This window comes from Acanthaster planci, linkage group LG18 (genome assembly GCF_054643075.1).
Source record: "Acanthaster planci isolate LZ-2023a linkage group LG18, COTS_SCS, whole genome shotgun sequence".
Taxonomy (NCBI): Eukaryota; Metazoa; Echinodermata; class Asteroidea; order Valvatida; family Acanthasteridae; genus Acanthaster; species Acanthaster planci.
Genome location: NC_141794.1, coordinates 5,660,621 through 5,683,153, shown reverse-complemented (window position 1 = coordinate 5,683,153; position 22,533 = coordinate 5,660,621). Strand labels below are relative to the sequence as shown.

At 40.4% G+C, this 22,533-nt stretch overlaps 1 protein-coding gene across 9 annotated transcripts in view; it reads left to right on the top strand.

The window, feature by feature from the left end:
- The window catches only part of ptk2 (protein tyrosine kinase 2), a 64,597-nt gene that overhangs the window by 11,192 nt on the left and 30,872 nt on the right, over positions 1-22,533 (top strand). For 6 of the 9 annotated variants that reach the window (XM_022241398.2, XM_022241397.2, XM_022241395.2 and 3 more), the window contains 8 exons: positions 2,567-2,742; positions 7,710-7,797; positions 10,546-10,688; positions 11,477-11,531; positions 11,888-12,028; positions 12,634-12,711; positions 13,490-13,600; positions 17,133-17,180. In XM_022241398.2, coding sequence (XP_022097090.2) covers positions 2,567-2,742; positions 7,710-7,797; positions 10,546-10,688; positions 11,477-11,531; positions 11,888-12,028; positions 12,634-12,711; positions 13,490-13,600; positions 17,133-17,180 — 840 coding nt within the window. The remainder of the gene's footprint in view (positions 1-2,566; positions 2,743-7,709; positions 7,798-10,545; positions 10,689-11,476; positions 11,532-11,887; positions 12,029-12,633; positions 12,712-13,489; positions 13,601-17,132; positions 17,181-22,533) is intronic. The other 3 variants (XM_087148412.1, XM_087148411.1, XM_022241394.2) reach the window with 1 other exon arrangement.

Genomic DNA, 22,533 nt, shown 5'->3' with positions numbered 1-22,533 from the left:
AATGTAAAGATGATTTCGTCACAGTACATGTAGCATTGGCTGGCTTACATGTGGGCACGCTTATTGTCACCTGCAAGTTTTAAATTTATCCGAAATCCAGCTGGGAAGATTTTAGTATGCGTACGTGGAACGTTGTGGCACATGTGTTTTACAAAACCGTTTCCCCAAATGGAAACTGAGAAGCAAAGAGAATTTGCAGCCAGGCTGTCCCAAAGGACTTTGCTTTTCTCTGGTCTCAGGTGGTAAATTGCTTGTGTCGTGGACCCAATTTCATAATGCTGCTAAGCAAAGCATACATGTATTTCATGGTGAACATTGCTATTGTTGCTACATGTGTACACGTATGCTCAGTATGCATGTGCGCACATAGAGATTTCCATGTTACTGGCAAGTCAGTAAGTTAACGGCAAGCAAATATTTCCTCCAAACTAAGCATGCCATTTGCTGTACTTACTACTGACCGGTCTCGGTCAAAGATGCTGGAACCTCTGTAAGTGTAAAATGGTATACAGAGCAGCGCATGACATTGGGTCCTGCTCAGTGTCCCCATGGCATCATCAACAAGTTCGCAGGTTGTCAGGTTCTGCACTGCTGGTTTTTTGCACTTTGGGGACCTTCTGCGGGGAAGGCTACCTTAGTCACAGATAAACACCACCATATGCCATTATTACCGATCTTTGGGTCCTTACAGGGTTAGAATTACAGGTAATCTACATGTAGATAGTGGACGGCATCACAGCACATATGTTGAGTTATTGTTTCCAGTAAATTACTGCCATAAATTACAGTTACAAGTGCGCAATTGAAAGACTTTCAACTGTGGTTCTCCAACTTGGAACCAATTAGCAGTTGGGCCCTTGGGTGCCCAGATACCGGCAGAAATGAGTCAGATGTGGTAAAACACAGGCATCACCTATAGATTCAGAAATCATGGCATTGGTTTGGCATTCAGCACTTCTTCCTCGCTGATAAAGAGACAGGTCAGTGGGTTTCGTGCAACCAATTTCCACCACCAACCTCTTTGTAAAAAACTCTGGATAGCTAGGTAAAGTTGCATACTTGTATCAAAGATACGTATACATGTATAGGAAGTGCACATGTTGAGCTAAATCAGATCAACTTCAAGGCTAGATTCCTGTGTCCTTCTCAAGAAGGATATTTGTTTAAGCCAAAGAAAACAAAAGGAGACTTCTTTGTCATTCCAACTGAACAACTGTCATTGGCTGGAAGTTATGTTGAGTGGTTGTTACACGAAAATATACTGACACCATATTTTAAAGCATCAACTTGGTTACAAGTTTGACGTGAATTTTGGGGAGTATTTCCTGAGTTACTTCTTGATATTAAGTGGCAAAACCTCAACAGTTTGTAAATTGTCCCATCTATAATGATCAAGGTTTCAAAGTTTGAATCCGTCCCCAAAGAATCGTGGCTTTGCCAATCTACACCATGTACATGTACCAATATTATGTGGCTGATTATACAAGTGAATGAGAGTAATACCCATACATGACTAATTAACAACTAGTCAGTTGACAGGAATTCTTCTTCTTGTCCAAAAATACAATCCTCCAATTTGAATTTTTTTCCACATACCCAAGGGAGTTGGGATATCCCTGATCTTATTGACAATGGGACATTACCAGTGCATACACATGTAGTTCTTATAATGCAACATTTAAAAGGCAATTCAGTTACTGGATATCACGAAAATCCCCACCTACATGTAGCTTTTGTGTGCGCCGCCCAGCCTATGTAAATTGACAAAGCACTTCATCTACTAAATCTTGTGCACCCCACATGGCATTGGTTTCTAGATAACACTGGATTCTGACAAAAAAGTACATGTACCTGTATATAAAGTGCATGGTAGTGCTTAAAAGCACGAAGTAATGATCGTTTGAAATTTTCACTGCACCACTACTGCACTGTAGCCCTATTTGAAGAGAAACAGAGATAGTGAAATGGTACATGTACCACACTCGTGCCCATTCAGGTAAATTGCAGTACCCTGTAAGAGGCGTGTAAAAGGCATACATTCTGGTATTTGTTCCGTAGTTGTGGGGACATACATGTATGTGTATACACATTATTTCACCCTTTTTTTGTGGGAATTGAAAACATTTTGGGGACAGACAGATATCCCACAACTCGGTCCTAATATACCTACATGTAACAAAAGAAACTATCCCCTTATCACAGTGAAGGACTGCAACTGTTGTGTACAGGTGAGGTGCTACTGCAGCTATGAATTATGCAGGATCAGCATAGATCTTTTTGTCTGTATCACAAGTGCAACCGTGGTTGACAAACTTACTGTATGGCTAGCTGTAAGAACACAACCAGAAAAAATCATTTACAAAAAGTTATAAAATTGGGTTCAAATATTAAACTATATACTAAGTATTAAGTATAAATGCCTTGCATTTTGACAGTTACCTATGAAACAAAATGTGTGTTTTGAGGCAAAGCATGGGTGGACTTTCTACCAATTTAGGCCGCCTACACAAAATGGCAGTCAGTGAGGTCTGTCTTTTGGTTAACTTGTACTTTATTTTGTTACTAGAGTGTGATCCATGCGGTTGTGGCCAAGCTGGCCAGGGGCGAGAGAGCCTTCCAGAGCAGCTTTGCTATTCGCCTCCAACACACCCACTCGGAGGAGTGCCACTGGCTCCACCGGGACCTGACCATTGGTCAGATCAAGCACAAGTATGAGAGAATACACCCAGCATTGGAGTGGAGGTCAGTATAGCAGTGTAGCTATTAGGTCATTGGGTACTAGACAAGAGTACGCCTGGTTGAGAATCAGTGTTACTGCATCAGGATTTATGTTGATGGCTTTGCTGCAAGGAAGTTCAGAATGTGCAAAGCACAAATTAACTGTGTACCAGGCAGTGTTGTAGTCGAGACCATCACAAGACCATCACAAGACGGTAGACCATGACAAGACCAGACACAAGTGCATGTAACAGGGTGAAGAGTGACAAAGGAATGCTTTTGTTGTAGTTCATTTGAATATCTTGTGGCTTGAATTCAGACTGAGGTCTTGTGTTGGTCTTGTGCTGGTGTTGTGTGGTCTTGTGAAGGTCTTAAGTGGTCTCACTACAACAGTGGTACCAGGTAGCCCAGACGGCTAGTGTTTGAAACACTTTCCATCTCACACTGTGGTCCTGGGTTCGATTCCCAGCCCAGAACTGTATGTGAGAAGAGTTGTTGAGTTGGGTGGCCCAGACGGCTAGTGTGTGAAACACTCCCCATCTTGCACTGTGGTCCTGGGTTCGATTCCCAGCCCAGACTGTGTGAGACGAGTTGTTGAGTTGATTCTCTCCATTGCCACAAGGGTTTTCTTCTGATTCTCTAATTCTACTTCCTCAGCAAAAATCAGCAAGTATATGTTCATGCGTTTTCCAAAGGAGAGTTCTGTGCTTGTCAGGCAAGTGATGAAATGAGATGAAATAAAGAGATTAGCCTCTTTGTATTTTTTTCCTTTAGTTCTGAGCAAAGTTTTGCTGAACCTTCTGTCACACCTTTGTAAACTTTAAAGTTCTGACCAACTTTTATACCACAGCAAAATACACAATTTCTGCTTTGCAGACCTGTTGTGCATTTCATACGTCTGCAGGCAGTAAGCAGTGCCAAGAAAAAGGACTTCAACCAAAGAAACAAGGTCATTGAATGTTATTGCGTGCGACAAGCTGACTAGCTATACAGGTGACGGATGTCAGTAATCCAGGCTGTGTTTCTGTGTGAAAGATAAATGCATCAGGTTTATGAAGCATTGTACTGTATGAGGTTCCGTTCTAGCCTGCAACTTTTAACTGGTTACCAAAGTGTCAGGTTTGGTTAAAAATGCACATTTTTTTTCAGCCTCTGACATTTTTTTTACTGCAGTGCTACACGTACTGGTACATGTAAATTGCCGTTTAACTTGCCTGGGCTTATTCTAACCTGTCTCCCCCCCCCAAAAAAAAAAAACTGAATAAAATCTTGAAAAAATAAAAGCCAAAGAGAACAAAGGCACTGAGTGACTCAGAGAAAGATTTTTAACCAAAATGGATCCACAGTGTCAGCAACTATTTGAACCAGAAGTGCAAGTGTACAGTGCATTAGTCACAGATGAGTAGAAGTCTTACATGTCAATAATGTGCACCATGTGTCATTGTGATTCACCAAGACTTCGTACAAATCTACCAGATCACACATGCACACTTGCTCTGCATGTACAAAGTCATCTTCCTTCTTCAAATGTCAATTCAGTTCAGATGTGCATCCTGCAGTAAATGCATATTGGTCAGTTAGACTAACGTGTGTGTGTAATGTAGATCTGTGTACATGTGTGTACAATATACCGGTACACTGTATACATGGACATGTATGTATACGCAAGCCAGCAGCTATACATGCAGTTTGCCTTGAGTGATTGAAGAACAAATCAAAGCTGCTGATACATGTGTTTATCCCTCAAACACCAAAGTGACTTGTTTTTTCCCAATGGCAGAACGTTTCCAGCAATAAATAAATAAACAAAGAAATGCGGCATTTTCATTAGCCGCCCAGATTTGGCATCCAGTCATTCCCGGGCTGCCTCCCCAGGCGTTGACAGATATGTGTGTATGGGGAAAACAGCCCTGCACTTGTCCCCCGTACACTGTACGTACATACATGTACGGTACGTCTATCGTATGCTCATGTGCAACAGGGGGCCGAGTTGACTGTAGCTGAGTCATCTATAGTATGGTACATGTATGTGGCACATGTACATGTAGACTGCCTACATGGCCAGCTGCAGAGAGTTCAAGTTTGTCCAAGTTTGGTACACGTGGTACATACCGGTATGTACATGCAGGTAGAAAGGCCAGAGTACTGGCGTAATGTTTTGTACAGCATACATAAGAAAGGATACTGTGAAGCGCATCGAGATGTGCTATGTGATGCGCTATATAAGAAATGTGTTATTCTTATTATTATTATTATTATTAAAGGATGACTGATCTTTGTACGGCAAACCTTGCAAGCATTCCAGTGAAATGTGTATAAGTGATGCTGCACATGTAAAATGCATTTCTCTTAATTCAGAACGTATTTGTAAAGTAAACTGTGTGCGTGCACAAGCAGGGTGTAACCATACCGAGATATATACATGTATGCAACCATGCAACCATACATGTACGTATGAAGCCAAACCACGGTGGTTGTGTTTGTATTGCCCATGTCCAATGTGTTTTAGACTCGCATTGCAGCCATTCATCGGTATATCAACAGTAAAAACACTGCCAAATTGTGGGAATTGCAGTAGTCCAGCGGTTACAGCAAAATGGTTTTTGATGCATGGGGTGTGGGTTCGAATCCTGGGTTGAAATTGTGGGCACGGAGTTTTTTTTAAAAAGGAAAATAAAGCCTGAATGTTATAGGAGCCTAATTTCACACGTGAAGTTTTTATGGTTGGTTGAGTATCTACCGTAGATGTCATGCTTTATGTATGGTTGTGAACCGTGGTTTGGCTTCATACATGCGATTGCAAACAGCTCACCATAACAGTACATGTACATGTAGTTGTTCCTTAGTTGTGGGGACCAGACCGTTGTATCAATGAAAGGAACGAACACAACCAAAAGAATGGAATGAAAGGAACCTACATATATAGAGTAGTCTGATTGGTGGAATTAAACTTAACAGAAATTAATAATTTGTACTCCTCTTTTTTTTCATGAACTTTTGGGTTGTTGAAATACAGATTTTGGAGGAATTGAAACACGGGAGACCAATGTTTGTCCCCACAATTCGGTCCTGACTTAAATTGACCCTTCAACTCAGCAAACGCCTACCCACACATACATGTACCGGTGCATTTACTGTACATGCATATGTACAGTATGCCACATGCATACGTGTATAGTAGAGATTTGCTGTGAATTCTTTCAGTATACCTCATCACAAAAGACCCTGAGAAATGATGCAATTCTACTTTGTACGACTGATGATCTGGTGGATAGGCAGTTGGTATGGTTTGCCGGGGGTACATACAGATACACATGCATGTACATTAAGTTCCAATGTACCGGTACATGGAACTTTACCAAATTTCCGTTGTTTTTTCTTCATACTGCTGTTTGATGTTCCCTTTTGTACATGTATGCATCGTCACCTTCAATTATAATGCTGCCAAATAGATAATGACATGTTGAAATGTTGAAGTGGTCCTTTGACATTTATGCAGTGCATTACTTAACACTTTGCACCTTCAAAAATATTCTCATGTGCATACTTGTACTTACCACAGCAAACAAGTTCACTTTTAAGGTACACACTGCCCAACACACATGAACTTCTGTCGGCAATGAAAATTAAAAAAGCACTGTGTTCTGTTTTAAACTGAACACTCTGACTTACATGTACACTTCGCAGACTGTTTATTTTGGTAACTTGACACTAAGGTATACTGTAATATATTACCACTGTATGTTGGGGTCTCTGTCTCAGTACACGTGCATATGGTAGCACTAGCAGAGAGCTGTGCAGTTGCTGCATTTTGCCTACTTAGTCAAACCTGGGGTGTCCGATCTTGCACTTCCTCCCACTTTCCATGCCTCTGCCTCAGAGATTGCTCGGCATGACATCCCCATCTTCAAATATACGGCATTGTCAATATGTGGTGGATACACCGATGCGCCTCCTACATTGTGTATTGCTGCACTGTATATAATATTCCAGGATTTTTCTCTCTCTCGGGAGAAGCACCAGTGTCAAGTTTCTGATCTGAGTCTGTTGGACAGAGAGCAGCAGCACAATTAACTCTCCACCGCCGTAATCCGTCGGAGAATGGACTGCATTGCCCTATCTGAAATGACTCTCCACTATTGTCAAGTTATTATAAAGCCAATAAAAAGACGATGATGCATCAATCAAAGAAATATTGGCTGTGTGTCTTGCACTTGACTGGTACGGGGTACATGCCTCTGTGCATGTGCACATGTGACAAGGAGAGGGCTAAATCTGGTGTCTACACACGTACATGCACAAAGTAGATCTTTGGCTCCATTGAGACTTATCAGTTTGTCAAAGTCATACAGATGGCTGTCATAAAAGTGTCAAATTCACACTGTGGCCTTTCTGTTGTGTTTCACACGTGCATACAGAGGTGCATGTACCATAGTGGTGACTGGAAATTGCACAAGAATTTCTGAAATGTGCATTACATCATTTCCAGATGTTCAAAGAATAGTAGTAGCTTAGGCACAGTGAGAAGTCCTTATGCATACCGTACATGTACAATGTACATCCAATAAAAATCGGTAACTTACCGGTAACATGCAATTTCATGGATTCTGAACTGAATAGTATTATGTGCTCAGGTTGTATTATTCATATCAAAGCCACTGAAAGACGTGTTTTAGCTTCACGTTACATACGTACATTGTGTTATGTACATATCGGTACCAAGTTCAACATACTGTACATGTACAATGCTGTAGTGTAGAGAGCTATGTATATATGTACAATGTGATTTGGGATTCCATTGTTTAATGGTAGACTTCCTGAAGGTACTGTACCCGTATATGTATTTGTATGAACAATTTTAAACTAAACCTGAGAATTTGCACAAATAACCACATTTCAAACTTGAGGGTTTACCGTACATCCATGGTTTAATGTGGCATTCCCAGTTGGTTTGACAGTGTGACATGAGTTATATTCCGTTATCTCAACAGGCACGAGTTGAGGATCCGTTACCTGCCCAAGGACTACCATGAACTCCTGGAAAAGGACAAAGTCACCTTCTTCTATTTCTACGACCAGGTGAGATACTTCATTTGTGATAGTACCAGTTGACAACTCATGATGAATTTCCAAGATGTTACTATGGAGATTCACCCGTTTTTTTCCTTTATTGATAAGGTTGGCATTGACACCCCAAGGAAGTACTGTTAAGGACTCAACGCATTTTAAAGACGTGTAGTTTGAATTGAAAATAGTTTGTGAGATAGTTACATGTAATTTGTGGGTCTCCAAGTGTAGTGGTGTGTAGCCCACAAGGACATCGTTTTCATGCATATCATGTAAAATACCACGTCATGTCCCAGCATGGAACCCATATGAGATTACCGTTTGAATCTATGCAAAAGCCTTGGTTATACTTCTTGTCATTGTCAGTATTTGTCACAACCAAATGCAAATGCACAATTAAAAAAGTGGCTCAGTGTCTTAATTTACATGTGACAGGAATCGACTGCAGGGCTGTCCATAATTTTTTTTCTTGCAAGTTACCGGATAGTGCTCTTACTGTTTTAGAGTGTTGTTGAAATGATTTCTGTGAAAGGCAAAACACATCATTACAACATACTGCACTGCTGGATTCTTTTACCACACCAACGGATTTCATAACTCCTGCTGTTGTTCACACAGACATTAGAAATTTGCCAGCATGTTGTCAATTCCACAGTCCATTTCCAAGTGATCCGGGTTCATAATCAAATGATGCATGGGTCCCTGCCCCCCACTTTTCTCAGACTTAAACATCTGATTGACAGAAGGCTGAATGAACTCGTAGTAATTAAGAAAGGCTCTGCATAGTTGAGTGACTTGCAGAGGCAAGTCTTGAGTTTCTTGAATTGCAAACAAGAATAGCATTTCATCCCAGACGGAGGAAGCGAGATGAAATTCAGCTCGGCCGAAATAGCATCCTTTTGTATTGGAATAGAACAAATTGAACGGACGGATGGCACTACGGTTGAAAAGCGAGAGGGAGGCAGAGAAAGGGGAGTGTATGAAATCTCCAAGGAAGCCTTTGTTGCATCAGTCTGCATCTAATGAAATAAAAAAAAGTGCATTTGCATGTTTGTAACAATGAGGTGGAAAGTCTTTTTTCTACTCCGCTGCAAACAGTGCCTCAGACATTGGGACAGGAATGCGCCACCATCATGCAGGGAAGCACATATTGACTTTGGAGATTAGAAAGCAGGAAAATGTAGAAATTAAGTCCAGTCTGAAAAGTTTTATGATGTACCGTACGTTTGATTGCGCACACATTGTTACTTTGCTTTCAATCGTGTAAAGTTGAGTGATTGCATGCACTGCACGTTGTGCATTGTGCAGCGTCCAGAGTCATGTTTTTGTGTGCACTTTCAGAGAGGTCGAGGTACTCTCTGCGTGTTTCAGTACCATTGTCGGACACACGGTGGGGTGAATTGTATCGAAGTCATCTAATCCAATCATGTAAACATGTCTATATGTTGCCCACACACCCATCTCTGCTTCTCTTGACACTTTCCATTTGGGAAATTAGATTTGTTTCCGAAATCCATTTAATGCTGTGGCCTGCTTAGATCTTGATTGTTGGTCGGTACTTCATTGAGTCCCGTTACAACATAGTAAGGGGAGAAATGTTCTACTTGAGCATCTATGTATGCTGTATATTGATCAATGTGTCTCACTTTACCAGGTCAAAAGTACAGTTGCATACATGGACATTTACAGTATGTTTATGGTATGACTGCATTGTGGGGGGGGTACCTGTCAGGTAGTGTACATGTACTGTATGTGCAACTCTCTTGGATTTGATATTAAATCATGTGTCCAGTTTTCAGGGCAGTTTCTCACATTCCAATTTTCAGAAAAGCAGGAAATCCCTTTTTAAAAATCCACCCATTATGCCATATTTTTCTCTCATCATATACAATACTCATGCTGTATCCTGTTCATGCTGTGATTTAATAATCACAAAGCTCGTTGCTGTTGAAAGTGACCGTAGTGACCTGAAAACGAAAACTCAATCCCTAGAAAGCTTTTTGTTGTTTTTTCGTTCCTTATAGTCTGGTCAGTCCACAAACCAAACTGAAAGCGTTAATAATGATCATGTATTATACCAGTACGGTGCATGCATTTTAATTTATTGATTTGGCTACAGTGGGCTCGTACATTGTACATAAATTTACGTACAGTATACACTTCATGCACTGTACATGTACATGTATTTACTTTATACATTGAGTGTATATTATTACATTGAGTGGTATATTTCTGTACTTTCCTTTAACTATCAGTCAGATTTAACATGTACAGTGTATATGAACAACATTGAGTGATGCACTTCTGTTGACATGTACGGTACATGTACAGTGAATGTGAACAACATTGAGTGATGCACTTCTGTTAACATGTACGGTACATGTACAGTGAATGTGAACAACATTGAGTGATGCACTTCTGTTGACATGTACGGTACATGTACAGTGAATGTGAACAACATTGAGTGATGCACTTCTGTTGACATGTACGGTACATGTACAGTGAATGTGAACAACATTGAGTGATGCACTTCTGTACTTTCCTTGCAGAAATCAGCAGCAGAAAAAAGGTACAACAGAAAAAGTGGCCTGTCTGTTCTAATGAAAGTAGAATTTCCCAGGTTGTCACTGTCATACACATAAATGTAACACCAATTTGAAGTAAGAAAAATTCAAAGGTCCTTCACAGAATTTGCCCATGGTTATTAAAAGAAAGCTGTTCTGCCTCTGTCCTTCTCTTAACCCTGGATTTCTTTTCCAGGTCAGGAATGATTACATGAATGAGGTGGCAGAGACAGTAGACATGGACATGGCCCTGCAGCTGGGATGCCTGGAGATGAGGAGATTCTTTAAGGACATGCCCCAGATTGCCTTGGACAAGAAGGCCAACTTTGACTACCTCGAGTCAGTCCCAGTCAAGTCATGCAAGAGTCTTTAGAAGGGTCCATGATATGAATGATGCACCAAAGTCTGTTCTGTGGAAAATGTCCATTCAAGTGAACTGCCTGAAGATGATCCGACAAGAGTCATGACAGTTGGATCTCTTTTGAAGATGGACATATACTGTATTTATTTTCACCATTTTTTGCCTATTCCTGACGACAGAAAGCATGGGTGTTCCGATTCTGTCCTTTCTTCCACACATGCTACACTTGGGGAAATTTCTGTAGTGATGAACCCAAAATATAGCTTGTTGGAAACATAACTGCACAATAGGTTGCCCATTACACAGTGCCTGAATAAATCCCTGTGCTCTGATTGGTTGATTGTTGATCCTGCATCATTGAACTATTCATCTTAGTGCATGGCTCAGACCGCATAGAAGCTTTGGGGAAAAAAATTCCATTCTACCAGTGAATGGAAGTTCCAGTGCTCAGTCACGAGAATGTTTTAAACATGTTGGTATTCATGAAGTATTCAGATGAGATTAAGAGATTTTTTTAGAATTCATTTATTGAGATGGTGCCTAAATATTATTATTCCGGCATTGTATACCAGAAAACAAATAATGAATGTACCCATAAATATTTGTTTTTCAGATAATTTTCATTACACTGTGCACAAACTTGACAACATACATTGTACAGGTATATGTGTATTGATCATATTTTCACGGATTTACCCACGCTGCCGTTCTGCATTTATAGTATGTCTCATTGATTGAAATAGATCTGTGCACTTTCTCATTTCAGGAAAGAAATAGGCCTGAGGAGATTCATTCCAAAGTCAGTCATAGATAACACTAAGGTATGTATGTCTAACTTAGTAACTTTGAATTTCATTGATTTGGTTTTTACAAGTGGGTCCTTTTGTGACAGCTGTTCGGCACTATAGGAAAAGAATATAAACTGGACAGCAAAAGAAACTTGCCACTTGTGTTAAAGGTCATACATAAAAATTCACTCCATAGAAATAAACAATTTGTGTACACAGGTATGCTGCAATACCCCTTTCTATGGAGTGAATTTTTATGTGTGGCCTTTGACAGAAGTGGCAAGTTTCTTTTGCTGTCCAGTGTACTTTCAGTGTTCTGGGAATTAACTCTCATGGCTTGTGTTTGCACCGTTTCTAGTGGTTACTTTCTATTCCACTTTTTCATCCAGCCCAAAAACCTACGCAAGTTGATACTACAGTACTTCAAGCAGTTTGCCAACCTCAATGAGGAGCAGTGTGTCTTCAAGTTCTTTGAGGTCCTTTCCAGAGTCCACCGCTTCGACCACGAGAAGTATAAGTGTGCCCTTGGGGTAAGCAGGATGTTCATACCAGGTTTTAGACACCAACCAGCGAAGGCCAGGGCAGATTTGATTTTACCCTTTGATAATGAATGGCAGCATGTATTGGATTGTTGCCATGTTAAAATTTCCACCCTTGAGTGTGGTTTTCTTTATAGATTCTTTAAGCAGGTTCTATAGAAAGATGCTGTGTACGGCATTCTCATGGTTGCCAAAGGATGGGACATCACCTGCGCACATTGGTTCATGTTTGCAAATTGTGTAGTGTGCATGTCACAAATTTTGAACTAAATGTGCAAAATGCCATATCGTATATGTGTGTCATGGGCATTTTTGCTGCCAAAGGCCTATTTATGCACAGCGCCCACAATATCCACAGAAAATGAGGGGCCTCTCTTTCTTGTCAAGTAAATTTGCATCAGGAAGTCATCGTTATAGTTTTCAAGTTGGTGCCTACAGATCTTCAGTGTGTAAAACACTGTTTTTACTACAACTAATGTTAAAAATTGGATTGAACAAGAAGAACCAAAGAAAAGCAAACAAACAACAGTTGAAATCATTTTCTCAAAATGGAATTGTGAAATTCCCATATTTTTCTGTTTTGTTTTTGACTCTAGACTGGTTGGAGTATTTCTGTTGAGTTAGTCATTGGTCCCGAGGATGGTATCAGCTGCCTGACAGACAAGGCATCAACGGTGAGTATAGGATCTGCTCGTTTGACATCACCGTCTCTGTTTTGCCCACAGGGGCAAGTGGAACTATGGCTGGCCCTTATTACAAATGTGAATAATAATTCACTCAGTATTAATCTCATTCAGCTGTCAAAACGCCAAATTCTTAACATTATTTTTAATACTGTACAAAAAGTATGATTCTCTTTTAGAGTAACGGAGCACATGTACATTTGGCAGTTAATCTGACACCAACCTAGGGTGGTGTATCTGCATCCTTTGGCTGCACATTTGAATAGTAGACAATGTGAGATGGGTCTATAACCCCTTGTCACACGAGACCAGCATTCTTGTGCTCATATTCACATTAACTGTCCCTAACATTATCCCTTTTTCTTGATATACATCATTTTTTTTCCCCTGTTACTTCTTATTTTGAGCAATACTTGTTATCTCAAGTGGCAAGATTACAGAAAAGATGTTTAACATCTTATGCAGCAACCTTTCGATAAAATATCTTTTGAGTTCAAATTGGCATTTTCACGTATGGGTAGATTCCATCAAAAACTATCAAAAGATAAAAAAGTACATGTAACTCCTTGACATTAATAGGTGTAACAACCAAGCATAAACCATTCAGTGTTTGTTGATTTAAAAGATATTGACAAAACTGTGATTTGTCCTGGAGCCCCTTGTCAAAAGTGAGTCTTGACATCTGCAAACCGTTTATACCTACATGTACAGCGTACATCCAGCAAAAACCCTGTAAACTGGCATTTAAGTTGAATGATTATCCTTGCAGCCCACCAAGATGGCTGATTTCACCCAGGTCCAGTCAGTGCAAACCCTGGGTGGCGACATGGAGAATAACAAGAAGGGATTATTGCAACTCAGAATATCTGGTGCTAATGAGGTATGCAGATTGTTTTCACGGAGAAAAGAGAGACCCAAAGAACTCTAGGACCAGTCGCATGGAACTGCCACACAGGCAATATGTGCGAAGCAAAAACAGTAAGGGAACCAGCCAAAAGCAGTGTTAAAACCTGTAAGGTTTCGACCGATATCCATTTTCCTTGCTTAGAGAGGTATTTGCTTTGCACATCAAGCTTGTGTGATCTTGGTAGCTCCATGCACTTGGCATCCCCTGGTTACAGTCATATGGTCAGGGGTTAGCATGGGACTTGGAATGCCGTGCCACCCTGTTGTTACGCTAGGCACAGTGCTGCTCCAAATTACAGACTACTGTCTGGTTGATCAGAAAGTCTGCGGATGGATTTTACAAATTCAGTTCAACCTTTGATTCTAGATACAGGCCATTGTGAAATAGTGGTGTGGGCACGGCACTGCGTAAGGATTAGATACACCTGTAGTAGGAGCAAGCCATGGCAGATAGGGGGAGTACTGCTCACATTCTCACAACTGAATAGTCGAACCCTGCTGGTGACAGTGTTTCATACCTGCAGATCTCTTAACTATCCCTTCAGAATCGCAGATTTAGATGTAGTTGACAGTTGGGTCCAAGACATCATCCTACTGGTACATGTTCTTTCCTGCTTGGCCATAGTTTCTAGTTGAGTCCATCACAAGTCAGTTTCACATCATGTCGCAAGTCTGGCCTTTTGTAACAGGGAATGAATGGTAACAAAGGATGCATTCATCACAGTTCATTCAAATGGCTTGTAAGGGGACTGGAGGCTAGAAGAGTGCCACGATTTTAACATGCTCTACCGGAGTTGGCAGTACCGTGACTTTGGGCACCAGACCTGCCTCCCACCACTTAGATCTTTGTAATACAAGATTCAAAGAGTGCTCCATCCCATTACAGAGTCCTGTTCATTTTTGGTCGTTGCTTGTGATAGGCTTGTGAGGACTCAACTGCAACACTGAAACATCTTGAGAACGTTGCTAAGAGGATTCATTGACTGGATGAACACACTATCTCCCAACACCTGTCTTGCATGCCTCTCATTTCAGTAGTCAGTTCACTGATATGCTTAGCGTATATTCTGATCTTGCCACAGTTGGCCTGTGTTTCCTCAAACGTACAGTAAAGTGTCAGGGGGAATAAAGCGTTAGGTGATCTGTAGACCTGTCTTCTTTGCATGTTGTGTTAAACAATGCATGATGGATCATGAAGAAAAACTAATTATCTTTTCTCGCTTGCCTTTCCATGATTGTGTCTCTCATGTCCGTGTGAGTATTGGTGTTGTGTGTGATAGTCTCCTTAGAATTTCAAACCAAACCACAAGGAGTGACTTGATTCGGTACGATTGTCATCATTTGAGATTGAATGCATGTGCAGAGGCATTGTATCGTTCGTGCATTGAAAGTTCTAATTGCCTGCTCACCATTTATTGACAGTCCGGTTTGTTGGTAAATGATACCAAACCAGAATCACGTGCACCCTGTAATCATGGTTTTAGCCCATCAATGAGATTTAAAATGTGCTTGCCAGAAAGTTACATGGCACATGTACATGTATCCTTCATTCTGTCAAATCTCTATAATTTGTTTCTTCATTTTTGGGAGTCTTGATAAGAGAGCAGAAGTTGTCCACAAATGTAGGGTTGAATGGACGATTCCAAAATATTTTGATAGTTTGTTTCACTTGTTTCTGTTCTTTGACAAACTTAATGTTCACTTTGAGGTCTTTTTGTCCTTACTACGTATTTTTCAAAGCTCACTTTTGAAAGGAGGCAAAATTTGTGAAATTAAATGTTGACCCTTGTTTTTGTTATTTGTTATTTTCTGAACAATATCTGGAATCTGGTAAATAAGCTTGTCTACCTGGCTTATTCTGAAGGAATATTGTTAGCCAGGGCAAAATGTTTCTGCAAGTATAGACCACTCAAATAAAAAAAAAAATGGTCAGTGCGTTTACAAGTGAGTTATGAATTTTTAGATGATGTCTTCTGCTTTTATCAAGGAAACAGACAAAATCTCAAAGCTGCATGTACTCTCTTGAAATAAGAAAGGAAATTCACAATGCACTAGTCCGTCAACTCTGAAAATAATCTGCAGTGTTAGAAAAACTCATCAAGAGTAATTCAGGACTTTTCAAACTGTTTAGTTTTTTGGTTCTTGAGATGATAAAAAAACCCCAGCTTTCTTAGAATGCAGTGGACTTATAGAAGGTACCACATGAGATGATTTTTGTCTCCATGAGTATTTCGAAGTGCACAGTCATAAAAATGAAGGCACGAGCCCCAAAATGACTTCACAGACCTGACAGAATGAGTAGTTGTTATCTTTCGTGGTTCCTTGGGGAACCGGGTTGAAAATGCACCCTCAGAAGGGATGGAATTTATGGCTAGAATTCACAGGGATCAGATAGGGTTTCATAGGGTCAACATTCATGGCTTCCCCGAGGATTTAAGCTCAGAGGTAGGGAAGAAAAGGAGTATCCATCAAAGCCTGTCAGCAACTTAGTCTGAAACTGTGAATTCCTCATGAAACATATCTCCATCTATCACCTCGAAGGGAAACATTTAATCCTCGTGATCGCAGGGAAAAAAAATTGTATTAATTATCAAACCTGATTCAGTTCATAGTAATGTCATTGTAATAGTAGTAAGAGAGCTGTGAAATGGTAGAACATGTGTACATGTATTCAAATTTCTGCAGCTACATCCAGCACACTGTAAATTAAGAATACAAAGGAGCATCAGATGGCATCATTTTGAGAATTGTTCCCAAATACAAGGAAATACTGTCACTTATTCAGCCCCAAAGCGCACATGTAGCCAGGTGAAAGGCTTGTTATTACAGTTGAACACTGGAGGTTTGAGAATTCCCACTGTTTCTCCCCAAATTTCTGGGAAAAGGAAATGTTCCTGTTTCCCTGTTGTTTCTCTTCATTCGGTTGGATTTTTGCCAAATATGTGCATCTTTATGTGCACGAGTAATCGAGACACATTTTCTCTTTTAAATAGTGAGGTTAATAAGCTTAAAGGTCCCCTTTAGTATTATAATTTTCAAGTATAATAATCACTTGCATTTGTTAGTTGCCCTCTACATGTTCCGTGAAATTCTGGTCATGAAAGAACAGTAGTTGATTGCAGAACTTGTGGAGAATCCATCAAGATTTTACATAATTTTCAAAGTTGTTTCACCTGCATTTTTTCTGAAATCAGTTCATGTTCTTCCTGTCTGTCTGTGTCCAATGCCAATTTCTTAACTTTCCTAGATATTCAAATTCCCGTAAGTGGCTAAGTGTTACAAGTTCCAAATCTCAGGCTTTCCTGCTGCACAATATCAAAGCCAAGTTGATAAGTATAAAAGGCAAAGAAGAATAGAGATCTTCCAGATTTAGTGGTCTTCAATAGTTACTACAGTGACGTTAACTGTGTTCCTTGCATGCCGTCCAACTTCAGTTGTCATTTGACTTAATAGACACCTAGATTTCTGTTTCTGATTTTGTTTTTCATTCCTACCCAATCCTGTAGCCCTTCCCTATCCCACAATTCCCTGGTTCTAACGAGATTGACGCATGTGTAAGTATGCCCTCCGTGTGTCTAGCCTAATACTTTTTCTAATGTTGGTCAATTTGTTCCTTGTTAAGTTGTCTACTAATCCACCCTTTCAGTTCCTGTTAATATTTGATGGCTTTTGCTGATTTTCTTTCCACGTGTTGCTGGCAGAAACTTGTGCATGGCTATTATGCATAAATGCTGTTTCCTATAACTTACATTGTAGCATCATGCATCTTTGCAAAAAATTAGTTCATTAATGTTATGCTCAGAATTTTTCTGGATGAAAACAAAGTGATCACAGCAGCATTTGCCAGTAAATAGGGTTATTGGAATTGTTCAATTCTAATTCTTTATTTAATGAAAGCCAATTCATTTAAAGGGGCAGTTTTGAATAAGCACCCAACATCCTTGGTGTAATGGAGAGCAGCCTTGTTGTGGTTACTGTAGAAAGCATTCCAAATGCAAATTTGATATGTTAACGTGAACAAATCCTCATCAGGCAGTTTTACAAAAAAGTGGAACTTAATTCAATTCTGAATTGATTATTAATGTAAAATAAAAACAAAAAACCCCACAAAACATTGCGTATTGACATGTAGCGGAAACTTGTTGATTATGCACCTGTGGCTCATAATGTTACAGTTGGAGTAGAGTCCATCATAAGTCCTTGCAAGCCTTACTTGTGATTGGACTTGAGAAAAGACTTGTGACTGGACTTGAGAAAGGACTTGTGACTGGAGAAAGGACTTGTGACTGGACTTGAGAAAGGACTTGTGACTGGACTTGAGAAAAGACTTGTGACCGAACTTGAGAAAGGACTTGTAACTGGACTTGAAATTGGACTTGTGACTGGACTTGAGAAAGGACTTGTGACTGGACTTGAGAAAGGACTTGTGACTGGACTTGAGAAAGGACTTGTGACTGGATTTGAGAAAAGACTTGTGACCGAATTTGAGAAAGGACTTTTAACTGGACTTGAAATTGGACTTGTGACTGGACTTGAGAAAGGACTTGTGACTGGACCAACTTACAGCCTTGTTCAGTGGCTGCACAAACTTAAAGTGTAGCCACTGCGGCAACTTGAATTCTGAAGATTCTTGATTTCTGTGCACAGATGTACAAAATCTACATGTACACATTACTATGTCAGAAAGAAAGATAGTGACAGCGACTGAGCGGCAGTTTCTGCTTGGGTCCGTCCTATAATGTGTTTACCCTCTCTTCCTTTGCTCATGGTTTGACTAACAGCTTTTAATGATATCTTAGTCATGCACACTTTGATGATTTTTAAAAGCAACACCTTGCAAATGCCTTGTGAGTGAGCAGAATTCTGTGGAGATTCTAGCCCTGGAGTTTGCAGGTACCCAGGGAGACCAGTTATCTTCTGTGGGGTTCACATTGGACTTTCAGGAAGTGATGAATATTTCCCCAGAAATTAAGATGCTTCACCAATTCAGAGTCCAGTGCAAAGAGTTACCCGTTTACCAGTGATTCTTGACCTTGCAAAGGCTACAGGTGCCAAGCACCAGTTGACAATTTGTTCACTGCAAACAGCACGCATTCAAGTTTGTATTTGCATGCTAGGAAGCCTAACACTTTTGCATGCTGGCAAGCTTTATGCATGATTGCTTCACAATCTGCATGGCAGCTTTTGCTTAAGGAACTAATGCCAAGTAATGCGCATGAGTTTATTGCATCTTATTTGTATTTGACTCTATTCCATTAGAGTGTATGAATTTTGTGAATTACTCAAAACAAGACAGCAAGTTATACGCATGGGTTTCTTGTATCTTTTATATGTCTGATTATATTCCAATTAAAAATGTATAAATTTCATGAATTACATAAACAACACTGAACAAGTTCAGTCAAGGACCATTGGTTGACAAGTTGCTAGTTTGTAGTGAGTTTTGCATTTGTATACTAGCATTACTCTGCGAACATCTCTGTAGTTGGGCTGTGGTCAAATGCCATCACAGCAACTCCCAGCCCCTGGCTCCCTGCTGTGCAGCATTTTGATATACGTACGGCCATTGATAACCAGCTTGATGACCATTATCAACAGACAGGACCTGCATAGTCAACTACTTGTACACAACTCCAACAAGAGCACACAAGACCAGCAGCACATGACCAACACAAGACCTCCAGTCTGAATTCAAGTCACAAGCTATTCTATTGAACTGCAACAAAAGCATTCCTTTGTCATTGTTCACCCTGTTACTTGTGACTGGTCTTGTGACTGGTCTTGCGTCCAGTCTTGTGATGGCCTCGACTAGAACACTGTCCAATCTATTTTTCACCAAGTTTGCATTCAATCAGAGTTAGCGGAACCCTGGTTGTTATGGCAGTAGTTCTCAATTGATCGTGCTCAAGGTTGTGATTGGTTTGTTCATACTGCCAGGAAGGGAAAGGTTCCAGTGACTGTAGTTCACTATGCTTCCACCAACGTCACCTGAAGGATGGATGGTTTGGACCATCTAGTCAACTATTCAGAAGGTGACCCTGGTGCACGGTCTCACTGCTGGTTATTAACAGCCAATTTAATGTATCAGTGTGGAGGAAACCTGTCACCCAAAAATGAGTGTACCAGATGCCACGGAACATAAATGTTGTAATAATCTCAGCCAACTGCAAAATTTACCAAATAAATTGACTGGGGTCATTTAAGAGTGGCTGTATTGTGCCTGTAGAACTGCATATCAGCTACTAGTCACTTGCTGTTGAACAACGTATACAGTGGACATTGTTAGACAAATTGAACAGTGATTGAACTGTAGTTCGCTCCTGGCCTTGCCTTACACTTTTGTGGATTTTGTTTCACATGCCTGTTTTGGTAAGGTCTTTTGGTGGAAATGATCAGAGATTGATTAGAAATACCTACAACAGTTGTCATGCAAATTTAATCAGTTGACTTACCTGCTAAGCAGAAATCAACTGAGAAGCAGTCAAAAGCAGTGCTTAATGCAGATCAGTTTGGTGAGTCATCTCTGTCTGTTTTACAAAGCAAACCCCAACTGGGCTCAGCACATCAGTATGTTTAGGAGCTCCAGAGAATCATTAGTTGACAGTTCATCAGATTTGTAACCTTGAAATTTCATTCACAGCTGTCGTCTGCCATGGCATTTTGTACACTCTGAGTCAAATGGCACCAGAGCTGAAGAGGTGACATTTGCCTCCTAGGGCATACAAAATCCACAGACAATGTGATAAAAAGCAATAATTCTTTGGCTGTAGTATGACATTTATGTTTGAAATGTTTTTGAATCTACATACGTGTATTGGGGAGATCCCATCAGAATAATGTGTTTTCCATTTTGACATCCTTGTATATTTAAATGCCAAAGTCCAAAATTGTGATGACTGATGTATACGATTTATTCCCTGTAGATGTATGGATGCTGTGGAATATATCACCTATATCATGTGCAGATTCTGATTTGTTCTGCGCTGGTGTAATACAGGTCTTGTGGACAGTGAAGCTGAAAATGTGTCAACCAATGAAATTTTCAGTCAGATACCATACATGTATGTACAGTAAACTCTTGATAACTCAAAGTTGGTTAACTCGAAACTCCACTTATCTCAAAGACATTCTTCGTTCCTGCCAAAAGAATGGGCTTTTATGTACAAAAATACCTCCGTAACTCGAAATGCCCGAAGCACTACATCCACTTGACTCGAAGTTTTTTTGAGGGCCAATCCAAAAAGACCACGGCAAAGTTACTGACAATGAGTGGAAAAATAACGCGGAGACTTTAATTATGAGTCATTCCTGCAAACCGTGGTTCTTTTTGCGTGAGGACACGAGTGTGTTTGCTGCCAGTGCCATTGTAATTGACTCGTCGCGACCACAACCTACACAAATGCCAGCTTTCGAGCAGGCCTGATTTCCATCGCGGCCCGAATGTAGCCCGCACGCATGCGGTCCAATCGTTGATTCTTTACGGTGGCCATGTGACCGCACTGAAGGAAGCTTTGTGCATGCAGTGGCTAAAGCCTTGCTGCTGCCACCTGCCCAATTGCAGCACTCCAGCACCGCTCACATGCTGACTGACGTGTTCCCTCTGCTCTGACGTTTGAAATGCAAAATGGTGCACCCTCAAGTGATTAAATAAGAAGGATCATGTGGCCAAACAGGAAAGTCCCGGACCTGGCCTACCCCGGCTGGCTGGGTGATCAAGCACAGGGCTGTTTGCGTTGCGGTCTGTGAATTATCACAAAAGGTGCACAGTTTTGGTGGTTTATGTTTTATTTATCAGTAAAATAGAAATTTTTGCATCCCCAATAGCCATCACAGGGACAAGTATGGTTACTTGTGCTCTGTGCTTGTTTGTGCAAGAAAGACTCAGGAACTTGCATTGGCGCGAAATCCGGATAACTTGACTGTTTTATCCATTCCCCTGAGATTTGAGTTATCGAGAGTTTACTGTAGTTAAACTGGCAGATGCTACATGAACCCTCTCCCCATCCCTTAGGAAATACAGTGATCCTCACCCTCAAAGGTTTGAGGAGACCTCTTGTTCCATGCAGAAACCGCTGTGTTTACATGGATGAACCATGAACATTATTTATGCCAATGGATCAGTTTCATCAGTACCCACCCTGAACCAGGACCAAGAGAGGGTGCAGTTTTCCCTTGCAGTGGGAACTCCTTTGCTGAGAAATGCACTTTGCTGGTTCACAAATGATTGTGTGATGCATACCTTACAGTCGTTTCACTACCAACAAGATGGTGATTGGTTGGACACTTCCTCTATATTAGTCCCCACCAAGATGGTTCTCTTCAACTAATGAGGAGTTGCTTCTGCTCAAGGCAGATTGACATTAATATCACAAATGGTTGGCCTTCTCTCTTGTAGTTTTGAGTCTGAGAAAGAAAAACAAACAGTTCTTTGTGGAGAAATACAAATGGAAACCACCACAAGGCTCAATTTAAAAAAAAAAAGAACTGTGATAAGTTACCAGTAGCTATCCAAGTTAGTTGCTGTTATTTTTATTTCTGTAATTTCTGCAAATTCCAGCGGTTGCACTTTGTGCTTAAGTAAAAATATGTGAGTTCGTAACCCAGGTTGGATAGTGTCTTCATTACATTACAACCGACGTCCAGGGTATCAGTTCATCCTGCCAAAGCCAAAAGTTTTTACAACACATTTTTACCACTCTTTGACCTCGCAGAAGTAGCTGAAAATTCATTCATATGTTCCTTACAGCTGGAAAAATCTGAATGCAAGGTTTAGAATAAATATGTCCTTGGGCAATGTGTTTGTATTTGCATTTGGATATTTTAGGACGATACTTTAGGAACACGTGAATGAAATTTCAGCTACCTCCGTCAGATACAAGTGTGGGAAAAAAAGGTTGTAAAAAATGT